The following is a 16,901-nucleotide window of genomic DNA, read 5'->3' as shown; positions in this document are numbered from 1 at the left end:
TTTTTTTTGCTTTTTTTCCCCTCCTCCTCAAAAATAGATGCACACATAAAAATGAATTTTCTTTTTAGTCCCAGAGTGGATTTCCCTTCTTAGAACAAACCTGTCCCTATATTTCAGCTGTTGTGTGCATTGCAGTATCCATACCCAAGGCACTACTTCTTCATGTAGACACTGATGAGACACTCCAGTGAAGAATAAAATGTATACTTTCCAAGGGGGAGACATTCCGTTTAATGAAAAAGTAGAGGAATGTTATTTTTGTATTATATATTTTTTAACAATGTCAATTACAGAGCCTCCTAATGCTCCTTGAAATGAAATTTATGTAAGCTCTACTGACAGAAACTTGAGCCTCTAGCTTCAGTAATAATATAATTAAATTAAAAATTTAAAAATGAAAACCTGCCAATGAAGAATAAGGACCACACTCTACCGTCTTCCCTGCATTAATAAATCTCTTATGCATTATCCAAAATTTCAGAAAAAGTTCCAGCTGAAGCCTTCATGCAAAAGAACAGAATACTCTATGCCTTAAAATCATTACCTTTATTATACCCAGAAACACGTTTTCTCCTGTATGCATTATTTGTTTGTGATTCACTATGATCTCAAAATCTCATTTTAGTCTGCATAATAACTTATACCCTAAATGACATCCTCTCAGTATATCTCCCACACAGATGCTGTGTGAATGGTGTGGTAAAATTGTCATTTGAAGTTTCCTTAAGGTTAAAAGAAAAGTTAGTTAATATAATCATCTCTGTATCACCAGACTGGCAAAGATTATAGCACAGAGGGCCAAGACTTAAGTTCACTATATTTCATCAGCAAGAAGCTTGGATACATAGAGTAATAGGATTGAAGGAATTACTTAATATTTTGTTTCAGTTCATGTATGTGACACACAATCTTAAATAGAAATTTTATCAGTGCTGAAGTGGTCTTTGCAAAATAATGGCTTTATGCAAGGTATCTGGAATTTTCTGATCTTTTTTGTTTTAACCAGTTTCCAATACTTTTTAAACATTTAAATATTTTTAAACCGTTTCCCTTAAGAACAAAACAAGAGTCATAAATATTTAACTTCAGAAATAATCATTCTGACAGATATGGAACTGCTATCATTTTGACTTGCTGCACAATAACTGCATGAGCTTTGCAAGACTCATTGTAGTGTAATTTTTGTTATACATTTATAGCATCTAAATATTTCAGAGACTATCCATGAAGGTGGTAGAATAGCTTTCCAGACAAAAATACACAAACACACATCTGGGGCAAAAAAAAATGAAACAAAATCAGGTTGTAAGATCAACAAATAGGCAGTTTTGCCAGGTGGGAGGCTTAGTTTAAGAGTGCATAAGGCTAAGAGGTGCCCTGGCCCTTGCAATGGCGAGGTGCATTGACTGCAGGAAACATTACCAAGTCTCATGGTGAGACAAGCCATTGGGAGGCTGTTAAGGAGCAACTCCTTCCTAGGAAGCCCACTAGAAGATGTGAAATGTGGGAAAACCCAGTTAGAGCATTCTTCGCTGAGACACAAATAGGTCTTACATGAAATGGCTCTGTTCTGAATAAACCAGGTTTTGTTCTAAGAAGACAGTTGCCACCAGCCATCACCCGTGGGGAGGCAATGATGCAGCCCATCCTCATCACTAGGACTGTGATGGATGCTTTGATATAGGCTATAATTTGTGGCCTACACAAGCTGACAATATTTTTTCACAGCTACTTCCCATCAGAGAGACATTCCTTTTTATTGTTATTATTATTATTATTTCTGGATTTGTTTTTCTGTTACCAGTATTTGACCAATTTGTGCACAGTGGGCTTTCTTTGTGCATCATCCCCTACAGGTGCAGTCTTTTCTTTGAGAAGTTTGCCCTCTGTGAAGTGTTCAGCAGCAGGTTACAGACCAGGTTTATAGAGAAATAAACAACCAACTATAATAATAATAATAATAATAATAATAATAATAATAATAATAATAATAATAATAATAATAATAATAATAATATATAAACTTAAAGTAAGCTATGGGCAAACTGGTGAGATTTATTGAACATTCTTTCCTTTTTCTTCTTCCTTGCACAGCACCCTCACCTCATCTGAGGACAGACACTTTTAACATACTTGTAATTTTCCCTTCAGACGTATCTTTATTAGATATTTAATAAAGAGTTAAGAGAGAAGAAAGGGTTAAGAGAGAGGAAAGAAATTAAAGGAGATAAGAATAGTAGATAATGACATCCAAATGCACCTCATGAGCCTTTGGCCAGAGGTGTTTACATCATTCCCCCAACAAACGTTTTTCCTTCTAGGAAACTCTGTCTCACCATCAGATATTGTTTATGAAACAGTCACATATTCACTGTGTTTCTCTTACAGATAACTTATATAATCTAAATTATTCACACACTTTTAATTACATTTTTAGTATTTAAAAGCCTAAGGAAAACTAGCAGAGTTTTCTCCTCCCAGTTAATTTTATCACTGGCCTTCTTTCATCTCCTGCTTCAGTTAACACATTATAGATTTTATGTGAAGGTAAATACAAGTAAAATTAAAAACAAACAAACAAACAAAACAAACAAACAAAAAACAAAACAGAAAACAGAAGGACCCAGAAGAAAAAGGGAGAAAAAGGGATGCTTAATATTTATTGATATGCCATCTGAAAAATACAGTAAAAGATCTCCACAGTAAAGTCAAATGACTCTATATAAGGTTCCCATATAAGGGATATTGTTTTCCCATTGCAATATCACAAAGGAATAAAACCCTTAGAAATAACAATAAAAAATAAACAACAAACAAGAAAAGTTCAGAATCTAAAAAGTAAATCTGGAATATTCAAAGAAAACAGAAAGAAGTGTGGGTTGGAAACTAAACACTGAATATAACTTGACAGGTCCAATACCATCTATCCATTGCCAAACACCTTGTCATCTGTGCAAAAATACCACAGTCTGCAAATCAGCTAAACAATATTTCCAAAGGGATTTTTTATCTTGAATACATTTCAGGGCCTATCTGTTTTCACTGTACAGTAAAGAGTAGTCAGCATGCTTGAGGGAATCCCTGCTAATAAATTGTTTAATTTGCAAAATACTTTGTTTTCTACTGTGCTATGCTGTCTGTTTAGCTCTTTCCTATCTAGATCCTTGATTTCCTAAACATGGAAACACTTTAAAAAATCTCATTTTTTTCCACTTTTCCCATTTTCTTTCCAATTTAACCCTCTTTTCCAGGCTGATCTGCCAAATCTCTTCAGCCAGAGATTGCCCACATACTGTTTTTTCTTATTGAATGTTTTTGTTACCATTTAGCCACAGGATATTTGGACATTTAAAACATTTAAAATGTCCACATTCAGTGGACATTTAAAAGAGCTAGTGACCAGCAAGAAGGAAGGAAAAAAGGAAGGGAGAAGAAGGTTCCACCCCCCATTGCTCCTCCTCCTTGCTTAAAACTGATCATTTAAAACTATGCCAAAGAAGGACTTATGCCAAAGCTCAAACACATAGTATTTAGAGATTAAAGGAGAATAATTTTTTCTTTTTGAAGTAGATAGAAATTTACTTTTCAGTTTATAAATTTAGAGAAGACTAATTAGGAATAAAATTTTCAAGATCTCGAGAAACACAAATCGCACTGAATTTATATGACCAGATACAGACTCCAACATTTTTAGTGCAAATTTCTGTCCTTTACTAGTTTGATAGTTAACTTTAAAGAAATACTTACATTCAGTGTACAACCTGCTAACAAAAAATTATCGGATTTAACCTTGTCTCTAAAAACAGCATTAAATAATTGTATATGGTTAAACAAAGCCAAGAAACATCAAATGGTTTATATACATATATTTTTATATATTTTTTATATAATACATATATTTTTGTATACTTACACACACATCTGCATGAAAGAATAACTTACCTATGTCCCAGGTAAGGGGGTTATTCTGTTCCATCTCCCTTTTCCCAATGACATACCAAATGCAAGCCATCCAGTGAGCAAGCAAGGCAAACATGGACATGAGAAGTGTGAGAACAATTGTGCTGTGCTGGGAGTAACGATCCAACTTCTGAAGGAGACGCAAGAGGCGGAGCAACCGCACTGTCTTTAGGAGGTGGACAAGAGAAACCTAGGAGAACAAATAGAGAAAACAACTTGTCAGCTCTTGACATCTGTCACAATACTCTCTTGCTGCAATGAAACTCCATCCTCTAAAGCTGTATGGATTTTTACTTTTGTTGTGTACATATTTATTTTAGTTACTTTAGTACTTAATACTAGATTTAAACCGTACAATGAAATCCTGAGATATCTTTCCTTTTGAATTTTTTCAAAATGTTAAAATTTTATTTTTATAAAAATGTTAAATACAAAGTCTTCCTTTGTATTTAACATAAAAAATTGTTTGCACAATACCAGGTCTTTCCCTGCTCTAGAAAAGAAACTAAATTATCAGACTGGTTCAAGGTTCATTTGACTCCTGTGTGAAAAAAAAAAAAACAAAATAAACATCTTCAAACAATGATCTTCAGTTTCTGCTATCAGACAAACAAACAGTAAGCATAACTCCACTTAAATATACATGACATGAAATCAGCTTAATAATTAAACCTGAAAGAGGCAACAACACAAAGCAGATATTTTGCAGAGTAAGGAAGCAAAAGAGGTGAATGAAGACTCAGATGTTTTGTTCAGATTTAAACTTGTGTTCAGGGGCCTGTGTTCCTTTTACTGCACTGTACTAACTCAGAGTCCAAAAGACTCTGTCAGACAGAGTCCATTAAAACTTCTAATACTAGTTTAAAAATTCCTTACCTAAAAAACTATTGCCTTTCAAATGTATGTTTCAAAAGCAAAAAAAATATTCTCAGAGCTCTAGGTGTACGAGGATTGGTCCCAGAGAAAATGCAGAAATACACAAAGTGAGAAGCCCCTGAACCATCCCATCCTATCCAGAGCATCCTCCAACCTATATCCACACCAGAGTTTGTGCACCTCCCAGCTTTTCATGGAATATTCTTGGCTCATGTTTCTTGGCTTTAGCAAACAATATGCAGATTAGAATGTAACACAATTTTTATTTTTTCAAAAACTAAATATGCAAAATTTCGTTAATAGCAAACATTCTTTCCCTCATTAATGAGACATTAGGATTAAAGTTTACTAGATACTTGGCAAATACAGGATACATACAACTACAGACTGAAAAAAAAAAGTGTCAAACTTGACATATCTTCTCATAGCATTCCCAAAGCAATATAATGAGCTCTCTGAAAAGGAAGTCTCAAAGCATTGTTGGATCAACATCTTTTGTTTATGATAATCCAGAATAACCTATAGTTAAACCTTTCTGCTTCTATTACCAACGCTAATAACCTGAAAACTTCATTTCAGAGGTGTGCATTTTTTAACAACTGGGTGTAAGTTGCCTGATAAGATTTGTAACATGGAGTATTTTAAATTTATTCATGAAGGTTTAATGAACCATTGATTTTATTCCAATCCCAGAAATTAAGAGATTAGGTGGGAAAACTATAGGGAAAAATAAATAAGTAATTCTCTCCTGACCTTCATGTACTATTCACTACATGCTCATATATATATATTTTTTTTTTTTCACAAGAGTCTTTATATTTTTTCTCATAGACATAGTAGGGAAAAACAAACAAACAAACAAATAAACAACAACAACAACAAAAACAGAAACAGAAACATGACACATTTAAATTACTTTGAATTTTACAACTGTGAGGAATAAGATTTGACATGAGAGCACACAAGCTATTACAGGGTCCTCTCTTCTTGCAATTTTTTTGTCTATTAATATAAGTACGTGAAATTAGTTACGTCTGTGTCCTTAAGCACAAGAATATTTGCAGTTTGGGGCAGAAGGCCCTAAAATAGTTGACGGAATTGCCTTGTTTGCATTAAAATAATTATATTACAAATAAAATACAATTATTCTAATTGAATATCATGTTCATCATAACAAATTACTCTTTTTCTCTGGCAACACATTTCCCAGTCTTTTTTTTTTTCCGTCTCCATTTTTTATCTCACTCATAAGCTTGTTTGAGCTAAACATGGCTCTATTTGTTTTGCTCTTAACAGAAATGGTCCCTGTTCATGACTGACAGTTGCAGTGTTGCAGTAATATCTAAACATAAATATAGATGACATATATGTGCTGTGTTCATCACTATGAGCTCTTATCTTTATATGATTGCTTATGTTCCTCCACAGCACAAACAAATAATGACAGATAAGGTGAAATCAGTCTTTTAATCGGTTTCTCATAAATAAGAAATATCAAAAGTACTGTTACTGTATGTGCACCCAGTTATTATCTGTGACTAAATCATTACCATTTTTATTGTTACAAAGTACTGCTGAGTATATAAATAGAAAATCAGATTTTTATTTTTTTTTTAAGTGGATACATTTCATTTTAAGGCTAATGACTGCTTCATTCCAAAATAACTTGCTCATAAATTTGAACACAGTTGTAATTAATCATAAATAATTGCAATGAATTTCCTCATTAGTTACACCAAACATTCTTCTGTTGTGTCTAGTCTGTCATTGAAAGACCTCAAATGCCATCAGGCAGCTTTCTGTTCTTTGTCATAAATTTGGAAAGACAAAATGGGGAGTCAGCACTCATACTTGTGTCTGTGTAGATTTTGCTCTGCCCACAGATATAAAGCCAACTAAATTTTCCATTTGGTTAATCATTTTAGACTATCTGGGTTAACCTTTTTCTGTCAAAGTGAATTTGTGAAGTCAGAATTTTGTCTAAAACCAAAACTCATTCATAGCATTCTGTGATATTGAGAAGTACTGAGAAATAAAGTTGCTACAAAAGTAGTGAAGAAATTCTCTGCTTGGAAGCATCATGTCCTATGACAAAAAGGAAATAACAAGGAAACGTGATACATTTTAAATTTTAGTGGCAGCGATTTTTAATTCTTTTTGTCTGCTTGATTAACTGGCTTTTCTCCAAAAGTGACTTTCTTTACTGGCTCTATACCACCAATAGTTACTCAGAGTTGAGCAAATTAAATCATGATGACTAGTGCTTAACAGCCTGGTTTTTGCTTCGGCAGCATTTCACAGAACATTTCCATGGATGAAGGGATCCCTTAAATCAGATGAATACCAGGATGAGAGAAGCTAGGGTCTCAGCAGGCACTGAGGTTAGGAAGAAACATGCCTGAGGTCTCAGATCTCTGAATGTTTACCCATTAGTGATAATGCAGAATGCTTGTAAGGTGTAAAGGCAGTAGGACCAATTCCTATGGTTTCACTGTTTTCTTTTGAAATATCTCCACAGATAGCAAGAGACTCCACAGCTTTTCCACACACTCTAACTACACAAATCTCCAACCAGAGGATGATATATATGTGCCATACATACACATGTATGTATGGCACTATACCTAGCTTGCAGAATTTAGAGCATCCCTAAAGAGTTGGCCTTTGTGCTGGGGCCTGAACAGCAAAGGAGTGAGATGCTCCCTGATGCCCCTTCTCACCGTTCTGTTGAGGCAACATCTGAGAGTCGATGGAGTGAAAATCTGAGAACAGACATGAGGAAATAGCTTATTAACTCAATAAAGTCTGAAAACAGTGGAATGTGATTCACACCTCCCCCCGTTCTGGAAACAGTTGATACTCATTGCAATCTTGAGGATTATATTAACTGTTGCCTTGTCTTACCACTATGGAAAATACAATGTAGTAAGGCACTGTGTTCCCTTTGAGGAATCATATAGAGAACAAAAGAATTAAGTCTGCAAGGGTGAATAGAGGGTACAGACTACATTCTGGATTTCATCTCAATTGCCAGAGGGAAGAAAGGGTTGGCCCTTGACTATTGTGTATTGGTCATTACTATACAGCAGCTAGCTACTGAAATTGGGCCAGAGCAAATGAAAGAAACAGACTATACGCTGGAAAACTTTTAATGAGACATTTAACTCTTGGGGCATATAGAGAGCTATGCCTGTCAGTCAATGCTTATTTCTAGATCAACATGCCTATATATTGTTTATTACTTGAGGAGTTAAGTATTGAGGACTGAATGACTGAATGTATCCTTAATCGTCTCATGAAGGATCTACAATTAATCAGTGTTTCTGGATATTCTTAGTCACCATATTAGTGATCTTGTTAGGGGAAAAAAGTTAAAAGAAATAACAAACAGCAGATATGTGCTAATCGTATTATAGTAACATTTGTAATATTGAGACTTTTTAAACTGTAAAAATAATTATTAGATAATGTTTTATTTTCAATAAGTTATTATAGAAAGAATATCAGTTCCTGAACAACAACAAAGAAGAAAAATATCAGACATGGTTCATCCAATGAAAAAATCATAACAGAAGCTAAACCAACATATTTATAGTAGCTATTCAGTTTTAATATAAAGGACAAACTGAGATAGTAGTGTAGTTAAATAGATTACTCTCTGTTTAAACAAACAAACAACAAAAACAACAACAAAACAACAATCAAAAAACAACACAGTAATTGAAGAATGTGGATCTATTAACCGCCTGTTTTTAAAAGCTACTAGCATAAGAGTGACAGTTCTTAATATAACAAATGGAGTGAAAAGGGAGATCACTGAAGGAAGTGAAACTAAATGAATAAAAACAGACAGTATATCTTACATAGGAGTTTTACTGACTAGCGTTTTGCTTTCTGATACTTGTCTATCCTATCACCTATGTACATGTCTCTAACTCACATTTAATGAAAATGAGATTGAGTGCATCTGTTCACTGAAGATCAAAATCCTGAGAATAGGAAAGCAAACAGCTTAAAAGACTAAGTCTCTTAATGTGAAAAATCCACAAAATTGAGAAATCTCTGCCAACACTATCTTTCCAATATTAAACTTTTAAAATTGTATTTCATTTTGATTAGTAAATTCTTACTCTACTAATGTTAATAGGACTATGAGAAGAAAAACCTTTGTCTTAGCATAAGTTAACCAATGCAAATGTAACCCACCACAACTGATATTAAGTGGAATCAACAGATATTGGACCCACACATTTTTCAAAGAGGCTTAAGCATTTTGTAATTAAATACATAACAAAGCTGAAACCAAAGCTAAAGTTAATGATCAGCCTAATAGATATTAGAACACAAATAAATTAGTGTGATACTTAAAATTTATCATGCTGTAATTTTTGCATTAGAATGCCTGTCAGTAAAGAGAAAGAAAATTCCCATATGAGTGAAGTAACCATCCATAACAATGATTACCACCATAACAACTTATAAAAATTGAAAAATTCAATAACTGAACACAGCATAAGAAAGCAAAGGCCACAGAGAATTATATTTGAGCACTGTAAGCAAGAATGAACTAAGTGCAACTATATACAAATTAAGGATAATGGATCAGATATTTACATATATTGCTTTCCTGTTAATGAATGACCACATTGACACCCAACCTCATAATACTTTTAATTAGCATTCTATTTCTTCCTTAAGCATTCAAAGTAAAAATACACAACACTGCTGCAGAAGATACCAATGTATTTTACTTCATTCAGTTTTAGTTTCCGGATTTGAAAAAGAAAGAAAGAAAGAAACAAACAAACAAAAACCAAACAAACAAAAAACCAAACACCAAAACCATCTTCTGAAAACAAAACAAAACAAAACAAAACAACTATTAAAATAGACTATGGTTAGTACTTACCACAGTGACGTTGAAAGCATAAAGAAGATCAAAAGGAAGTGCAGCAATTAAATCAATGATAAACCAGGTAGTCACGTAGTGGATACAAATAGATCTTGCTTCAAATATAACTTGGCCAGACTTGCTGACATATGTTGTTCGGAAATTTAAAATAATATCTGCTTGACAAAAAAGGAACAGAATTAGAGACAGTGATTTCTTTGTTCTGGGGGATAGCAATCCCCACCACAACATTGATTGTATTTTTTTTTTTATGCATAGCAAAGACTGGAATCTAAAACAGAAACCCATAACATATGCTTGTAACAGATCCATAGATTTAAATGCACAAAACTGTTCTGTGCAAGAGTAAAAAGAATATTCAAAACATTTAAAACTTGTTGATTTCAATGGGAGCTTGAATTAAAATAAATACATTGTTCTTTTAACAGTACCACATACAGTACTTTCCAACTGTAGCTTTCTTTATGAAAAATGAAGATATGATTATACATAGAACCTATGGATAACCATTTTAAGATTTCAAAAAAAAAAAAAAAAAAACAACAAACACACCAAAACCACAAGACATTAATTACTTAAATTAAAATGCCAATTTGAAACTTTCTTTTAGTTTCTGGCCAGCATAGATGATAAATTATGTCATTCTCAAGGGTAAACTACTTGTTTCTCAATAGAAAATTGCTGAACCCATTTGGGAAAAAAAATAAAAAAAAAGGCTTTTCATTTATGATGGTGATCCCAAAAATGGTATGAAATGCTTCATGGCTTGTGCACTTTACATGTTCCTATTTAATGTTCCAGGATGAGTGCCTCTCGGTATGAGACATAGTTTTGACATGTCTTGCCCAAACACATTAACACTCAACTAAAAGCTCAGCTCTTGACAACAGTCTCAATTATTTTCATGTCCTACACAATGAAGACTATAATCTGTCCTTAAGCTATGCACCCAGTTTCTACCAACATTTGTGAGAACTACTTATATAACTTTTACAATGGCAGAAAGCAGTGCAATGAACCAAAAAAGTTGGTGTTTTACAGCTTACTAGCTTACTACCTTACAAATTCTAACACCTCATTTTGAAGACCATCTCATTTAAAAAGAAAAAAAATAAAAAGTGATCCCAAGTGTCAGGAAGATGTTCAGAATGCAATTGTATTTTTTTTCCTTTTTTTTTTTTTTTTTCTCCTCACAATAATAATTAAAACAAACAAACAAGCAAACGAACAAAAAACTTCAAGGTGATAGTCTTGGCAACCCAAAAGCCCAAAAGGTTTTTCCCAAAAGGAAAGCTGCTTTGAGGCAGCTTTCTAGATGTTAGTTTGGTGCATAATAGACTTGTCAGCTGTGCAATTTGTAATCTGTGTAGTTATTAAGTGTTACAAAGAGGAAACTGCATTCATTATACCATTTGCAGCAATGGCAGCATTGATTTCTTTCTGTCTGTTAGACACAAGATATGCCTGCAGCTGCTTCTTCTACATGCCACTCTTGCACAGAGGTGGCAGCTGTTGCTGAAGGCTGGTTCCTCACTATGCAAGGACTGTGCATGTGTTTGGGAAGTGTTTGTTGCCCCAAACATAGGTTTCTTACAGACTCTGGGGAAGGGGAGGTAAAAGTGCCAAATGGAAAAACCTACACCCAAATCCAGCCTCTTGTCTACTAGTGAAGGTGAAGGTATAGGAAGATGATATATGCCTTGTAAATGGAAATAAACACAGAATGTATTTAAATGGTTCAGTCTATATAAGAAATTTGTTTTATCTTTGGATATAGACATTTCCTTTCCTCACAGACCCTGCCCCAAGTTCAGCAAATTCTTGAAAAAAAACCTGTGAAGTCCTAAACTATAAGCATACCTCAACATTTAACTCTTCAAAATTAAAAAATGTAACAAACACTGCACATCATGTTAGAACTAAGAAATGGGGAGTAGTAGGACTCTACTCTCTACTTTCATCTACTCTTGGATTTCGGGGCAGGTCATGATGTTTGAAAATATTTATTCCTGTTATACACACATGAAAATGAATACCGAGTTTCTGATAGAATTTTATCCTGTAATTTTCATTTGGTGAAAATACAATTACTGGCAAGCATGAATGAAGAGACTCTGCTCAGACAATGAAATGCAAAAATGAGCATTAAAAGCTTTTTTTTTTCCCTATGATTTATATAAAACAAACAAACAAACAAACAAAATAATGAACAACAACAAAAAAAGTGCTTATATAGAACACACACACACACTGAAAATGAAATAGTTAAATATTACTCAACTCAGTTTAAATGAGCCAGATTTTTTTTTTTTTTTCAGTTAGTGTTTTTCTTGTTATTCTTAGGTATTTTTCTTACGTCTGGAAATTTCCATTCATTGGGGACATTGCTTTTCATTTCTTAACACTTTTTTTTATTTTTATTGTAGTTTTTGTTTTCTGTGCCATTACTTCTGAAGTTGGCTTTGGAATTGAAAATCTCCTACACTGTTGCTAGTATAATGAGGACAACTAGTTTAAAGGAAAGCAAGAGAAGTAGCACCTGAATGGATTCATTTTAATTGAGTCAATTAACTAAACATAAAACAATGTCAACTGAAAATGCTGCCTCATTGAGGGAACATGGACTGCCACTAGTACATATTAATGCATTTTTTTCATTTCAAGAATTTAATTTCAGAACATTTTCATGCTTAAAGAACATTAAAAGTAAAATACCTTTTCATACCTTATGACCACAGTTACTCAAATAGAGCTGCCATACAGCCCATGCAGAAAATACTGCTGAAGTCCTATAACAGTTTACACTCTTCTTCAAAATAGTTTGAAACTGAAATTCATCCACCTACAAACTTTACAAGTTTCTTACACTTTGTTTTAAAAATAGTGGAATTGCTGACACCAAAATGAATTACTAACTCATACATGTTTGAACAGGAGATGTGATTACTCAGTATCTATGACTGTGTATCCATCTTAAGAACAACAGTATCATTTTTTTTCCTTTAGCATGCCTATATAGATGCTTTACTCTGAGTTTGCTGTCATGTGCTGCTAGGACATTGTGATGATGCAAGCTATGAGGAATTGGGGCCAAGGGCCCCTATATTTCTGGGGAAAAAGGTATGAATTCATCTAAAGCAGTGCCAAATATTGGTATAAAATGTTATGAAAGTGTCAGTTTTATCACCTCCTTGAATTCTGCTCAGATTTGCCTTGAGATATCTATTTTGTGCATTTATATTATGTTAGATTATGTTGTGAAACACAAAAGGATCTGATGAAATTTGTAGCTGCTATAAAACATCAAGCTTAATTATGTATACGTGATTTTTTCCTCTTAACTGAAAAAAACACCTCCCTCACACTTAGAAACGAAACCAAACTACTAAATTTTAGTTTGATCACCCCAGAAATTTTTTTTATTATTTTTTTTCAAAACAAAATCAGAGAAGCACTATAAAATATCTGTTGGATTTTCATTTTCAGCATGTAGTGAGACAAACGCACATTTAATTAATTTCATTTCCAAATAAATTTTTTTTTGTATACATATTGCTCATCCAAAAAAAAAACAGGTTGCTTCTGACACATATTTTGCTATTTTACAATAACAAAAAAGTTAATTGTTCCAGCTCTAAAACAATGTTGTTTTGTGTGTTGTTTTTATGCTCTTTAATGTTGATGGGAAAAGTTATTTTTCCAATATATTTTATCCTGTCTTCAACTTTCATGCATTTGCTTCTATTTTAGCAGTGAAATACAGGCACAAACAACGTAAGTATGCTTGTTTTCAAGGACAATTTACGCCTACAAATAGAGAGGCAGTTACTGAAAAATGTACATTCATATTGTGTAGGAAAATAAACACAACACTGTAGGTGCCTTTAGATGCAGATATATACCAGTTATAAAAGCATTCTTAACTATTCAATTCTTAAAAGCCTCTAAAAGAATAATTACTTAACATAAGATTAGAAATGGTGTGTGAATTTGGGATAAATTAACATTACAATTATTTTAAAAGGGGAAAAAAAAGTTATTTTTGATTAAAAAACAGTAACCATTTGGACCTGGAAAATATGATCTCATCATACATACATACATACTTTGAAAAGATGACTATCTATGATGTGAACTTGGAAGTGTAAAATAATTTTTTTTAAGACTTTAAGTGTTTTATCAATACATTTGAACATTTTTTAAGCATGAATTAACAATCAGATCGATTGGAATTCAATAAGTCCTGCTAGTTTGAAAAAAAAAAAAAAAACACACAAAAGAAATATATGACAACCAGTGAACCAACAGACCAAAAAAAAAAAAAAAAAAGCCTCCACAAAACTGGAGGCTTTACTTTTACAAAGTAAAATAGAAAATGCAACTGAAGTTCAGGAAACATCAGTGGTTAACAAAATTACAAGTCTGAAGCTGAATCACCAGTATTAATTTTCAATACAACGTCATAAAACTGGAGAAATGTTAAGGAAATGGAAACTTGCCAGGATAATTTTAATAATTCAGGGGGAAAAACAAAAAGCAACCTTAAAAGTGATAATCCAGAAGTCAATAGGTTTGCTAATCTCAGATAAAATGAGGAAGCAGATCCTTCTTGCTGAATGTGTAGCAATAACAAGACATGTAAAAGTATAACTGATGCTATTAGTTAATGAATGATGTGAAATCATCACTGTCTCTTACTAAGAAAAATGTCTTCTTGACAATTTATCAAGTTAGTTGTTTTCTGCAGCATATTTATATGCACTGAAGTTATAACTCAATTTATTTCATCCTGTATAATTGTAATTTGAAGATTTGCATTATCCAGAATATTAAACACATAAAACACAAGCCAAACCTGGTTTGCTGCTCAGTTTTAAAATGATGTTACTATGGGTTTGTTTATAAACAAAACTGTTTCTAGACAATTTATCTTGGATGATTAAGTTTTCAATGTTATGATAGCTTTTAATAGAAAAGACTATGTACCAACACAAATCCAAACATAAAATCAGCCATATATCACTATATAATAGGCAAAATACGTTTAAAATCCAAGACAGAAAAGGTATCTAAAGAAGAGAGAAATAGAATTACAAAAACTCTCTGGACTTCACTTTACTTCATGTTATATATTCAACTGTTGGTTTAGTCTGTTCCAAAATACAGACAGAAGAACTTACTTTTGCATGTTTTTACACATTGATAGACTAATTAGTCAAAATAGGATATACTGGATACACTATTACATCAGTTAAATTCATGTATTAATTTTGGAAATTAAACATGGCCAAGTAAATGATGTGATGAACTTGGACTGGTTGAAGTTAAATGCCCTAACAATGTAAAATAAACACAGCATCATACTAAAGATATTGTTATATTCATGTATGAAACACTTATGTACATGGACTCATATAACTTAGGCACATGAGATAGATGTATGCAGATGTGCTAGAGAGAAAGGCATGTCTGATTACCATGATTAGCTTTTGCAGCATTGAGTTCTTTTTCTTTCCTTTCTCTTCACAACTTTTTTGGGAAAAAAAAAAGAGGTATTTGGACTTTCTCTACATGTTCTTTATGTAGTCTACACTAAGACTGGACAATCCTCAAGCATGTTACCAATATATGCAAGCCACAAAGCATTTTTTCCCCATTACTGCATTACTGAGGGTAAAGAGAAGAGGCAGGCAGAGACTTAGCACAGAGACAGGATCACACATTAAAGGTATCAGAAAAAAGATTTCTTTATTATGTGTATTGCCCAGTTTCACTGCCAGATCTGGGTCTGGAAGAGAATTACTTCCCATATTTCACTGACAGAAATATTTTATGCAATCTTCCTTAATTCAAGGCTAGACTGTTTGCTAAGATCACCTGACACACACTAACTAGTTAACCTATACACAGTTTGTAACAGGTCAAACCATATTTCTGACAGTTTGATCTCTCCCATTCCTCCTTTCTACTTATTAGAGGTGAATCTCCTAAAATAATAAATTTTTCAGTGAATTTTTAATTGTTTTGGAACTCTGTTGGTCCTTTAAAATTTTCAAGATGTAGTGCAGAGTCTTAACACAGTGACTTAGACACAGACATAAGACTATCTGGTTCCATGGACTAAGATCTTTCAGTCTATAATTAAGTTTTAAGAAACAGTGTTTTCATTCAGCAAAATCTGCATACTAAACAGAAAATATAAACAAAATCAGAGAGAGAAAATATTTAGATGAAGCAGTAGTCTCAGCTGGCCTTGCTCATAAAGCTACGAAAATGTTTTGAAACCACCACGTATTAAAACGTGAAATTAACATGGTTTCATATGGTTCGCAATATACAAGAGGATCCACTAACTCCACAGGTACTCAGTACTTAGTTGCATATTATTCACATTTACAAATCATCATAGTAGCACCAACAATGTGCATAACTACTTCATGCAGATTTGCTTGATATAGGTAAGAAACAAAGATAAGGATGTTTGTTTCATGAGTTAAATTAGTTCTCAATAGAAAAAAAAATGCCCAATGCAGGTTACTGTTTTGGAAAATACGGACAGACAGAAATATTGCACTTTCTCCAACTGATATGATGATTACCATAAAAGTGGTAAAACTTCTCGTTTGTCTCAAAAACCTCCAGTGTGTAGTTATCAAGGTTAAAGAAAAGGATTTGCTTACTTATTGCACATTAGTATTTTTGAGGCAACTAATTCTTTAAAAGAGAAGGAGATAAATGCTTGCTTTAACCCCCCCTAAGCCATCCAGTACACCAAAGGCTTATCAATTCACATATGGAATTCATTGTTCAAGATTGAAGAGATTAGAGGGTTTTCTGCACAGCACCCTTTTCTGCCTTCTTTTCAAAGCAATTTAGCACAACATTCACAGATAACTTTTATGTATAAAAAATCAAATAGAAAATGGTAAGTGCTTCTTTCTACATCCAATTGATTAGACAAAAAATACAGAAGAAGGTAGGTGAGTGTGATATATCTTTAATTTCTTGTCAGTTTTCTGAGCTGTACTTGGGTGTAAACAGCTTATTTGTCTGGGCAACATTATTTACAGCTAAACTATTGTGAGAAGGGACTTACCAAGAAAACTGAAGGGGAAGTGCTCCTAAGACAAAAAAAAATTATAAAAGCACAACA

At 33.1% G+C, this 16,901-nt stretch overlaps 1 protein-coding gene across 1 annotated transcript in view; it reads right to left on the bottom strand.

The window, feature by feature from the left end:
- Nucleotides 1–16,901, bottom strand: part of KCNH8 (potassium voltage-gated channel subfamily H member 8) — a gene marked incomplete at both ends in the record, with an annotated part of 182,167 nt that overhangs the window by 60,447 nt on the left and 104,819 nt on the right. The window contains 2 exons of the mRNA XM_084306762.1: nt 3,943–4,150; nt 9,746–9,903. Coding sequence (XP_084162888.1) covers nt 3,943–4,150; nt 9,746–9,903 — 366 coding nt within the window. The remainder of the gene's footprint in view (nt 1–3,942; nt 4,151–9,745; nt 9,904–16,901) is intronic.

This window comes from Netta rufina, assembly GCF_964035555.1.
Source record: "Netta rufina genome assembly, chromosome: 2".
In the NCBI taxonomy this organism is placed as follows: Eukaryota; Metazoa; Chordata; class Aves; order Anseriformes; family Anatidae; genus Netta; species Netta rufina.
The sequence above is the reverse complement of the archived record's forward strand: the minus strand, read 5'-3'. Positions and strand labels throughout refer to the sequence as shown.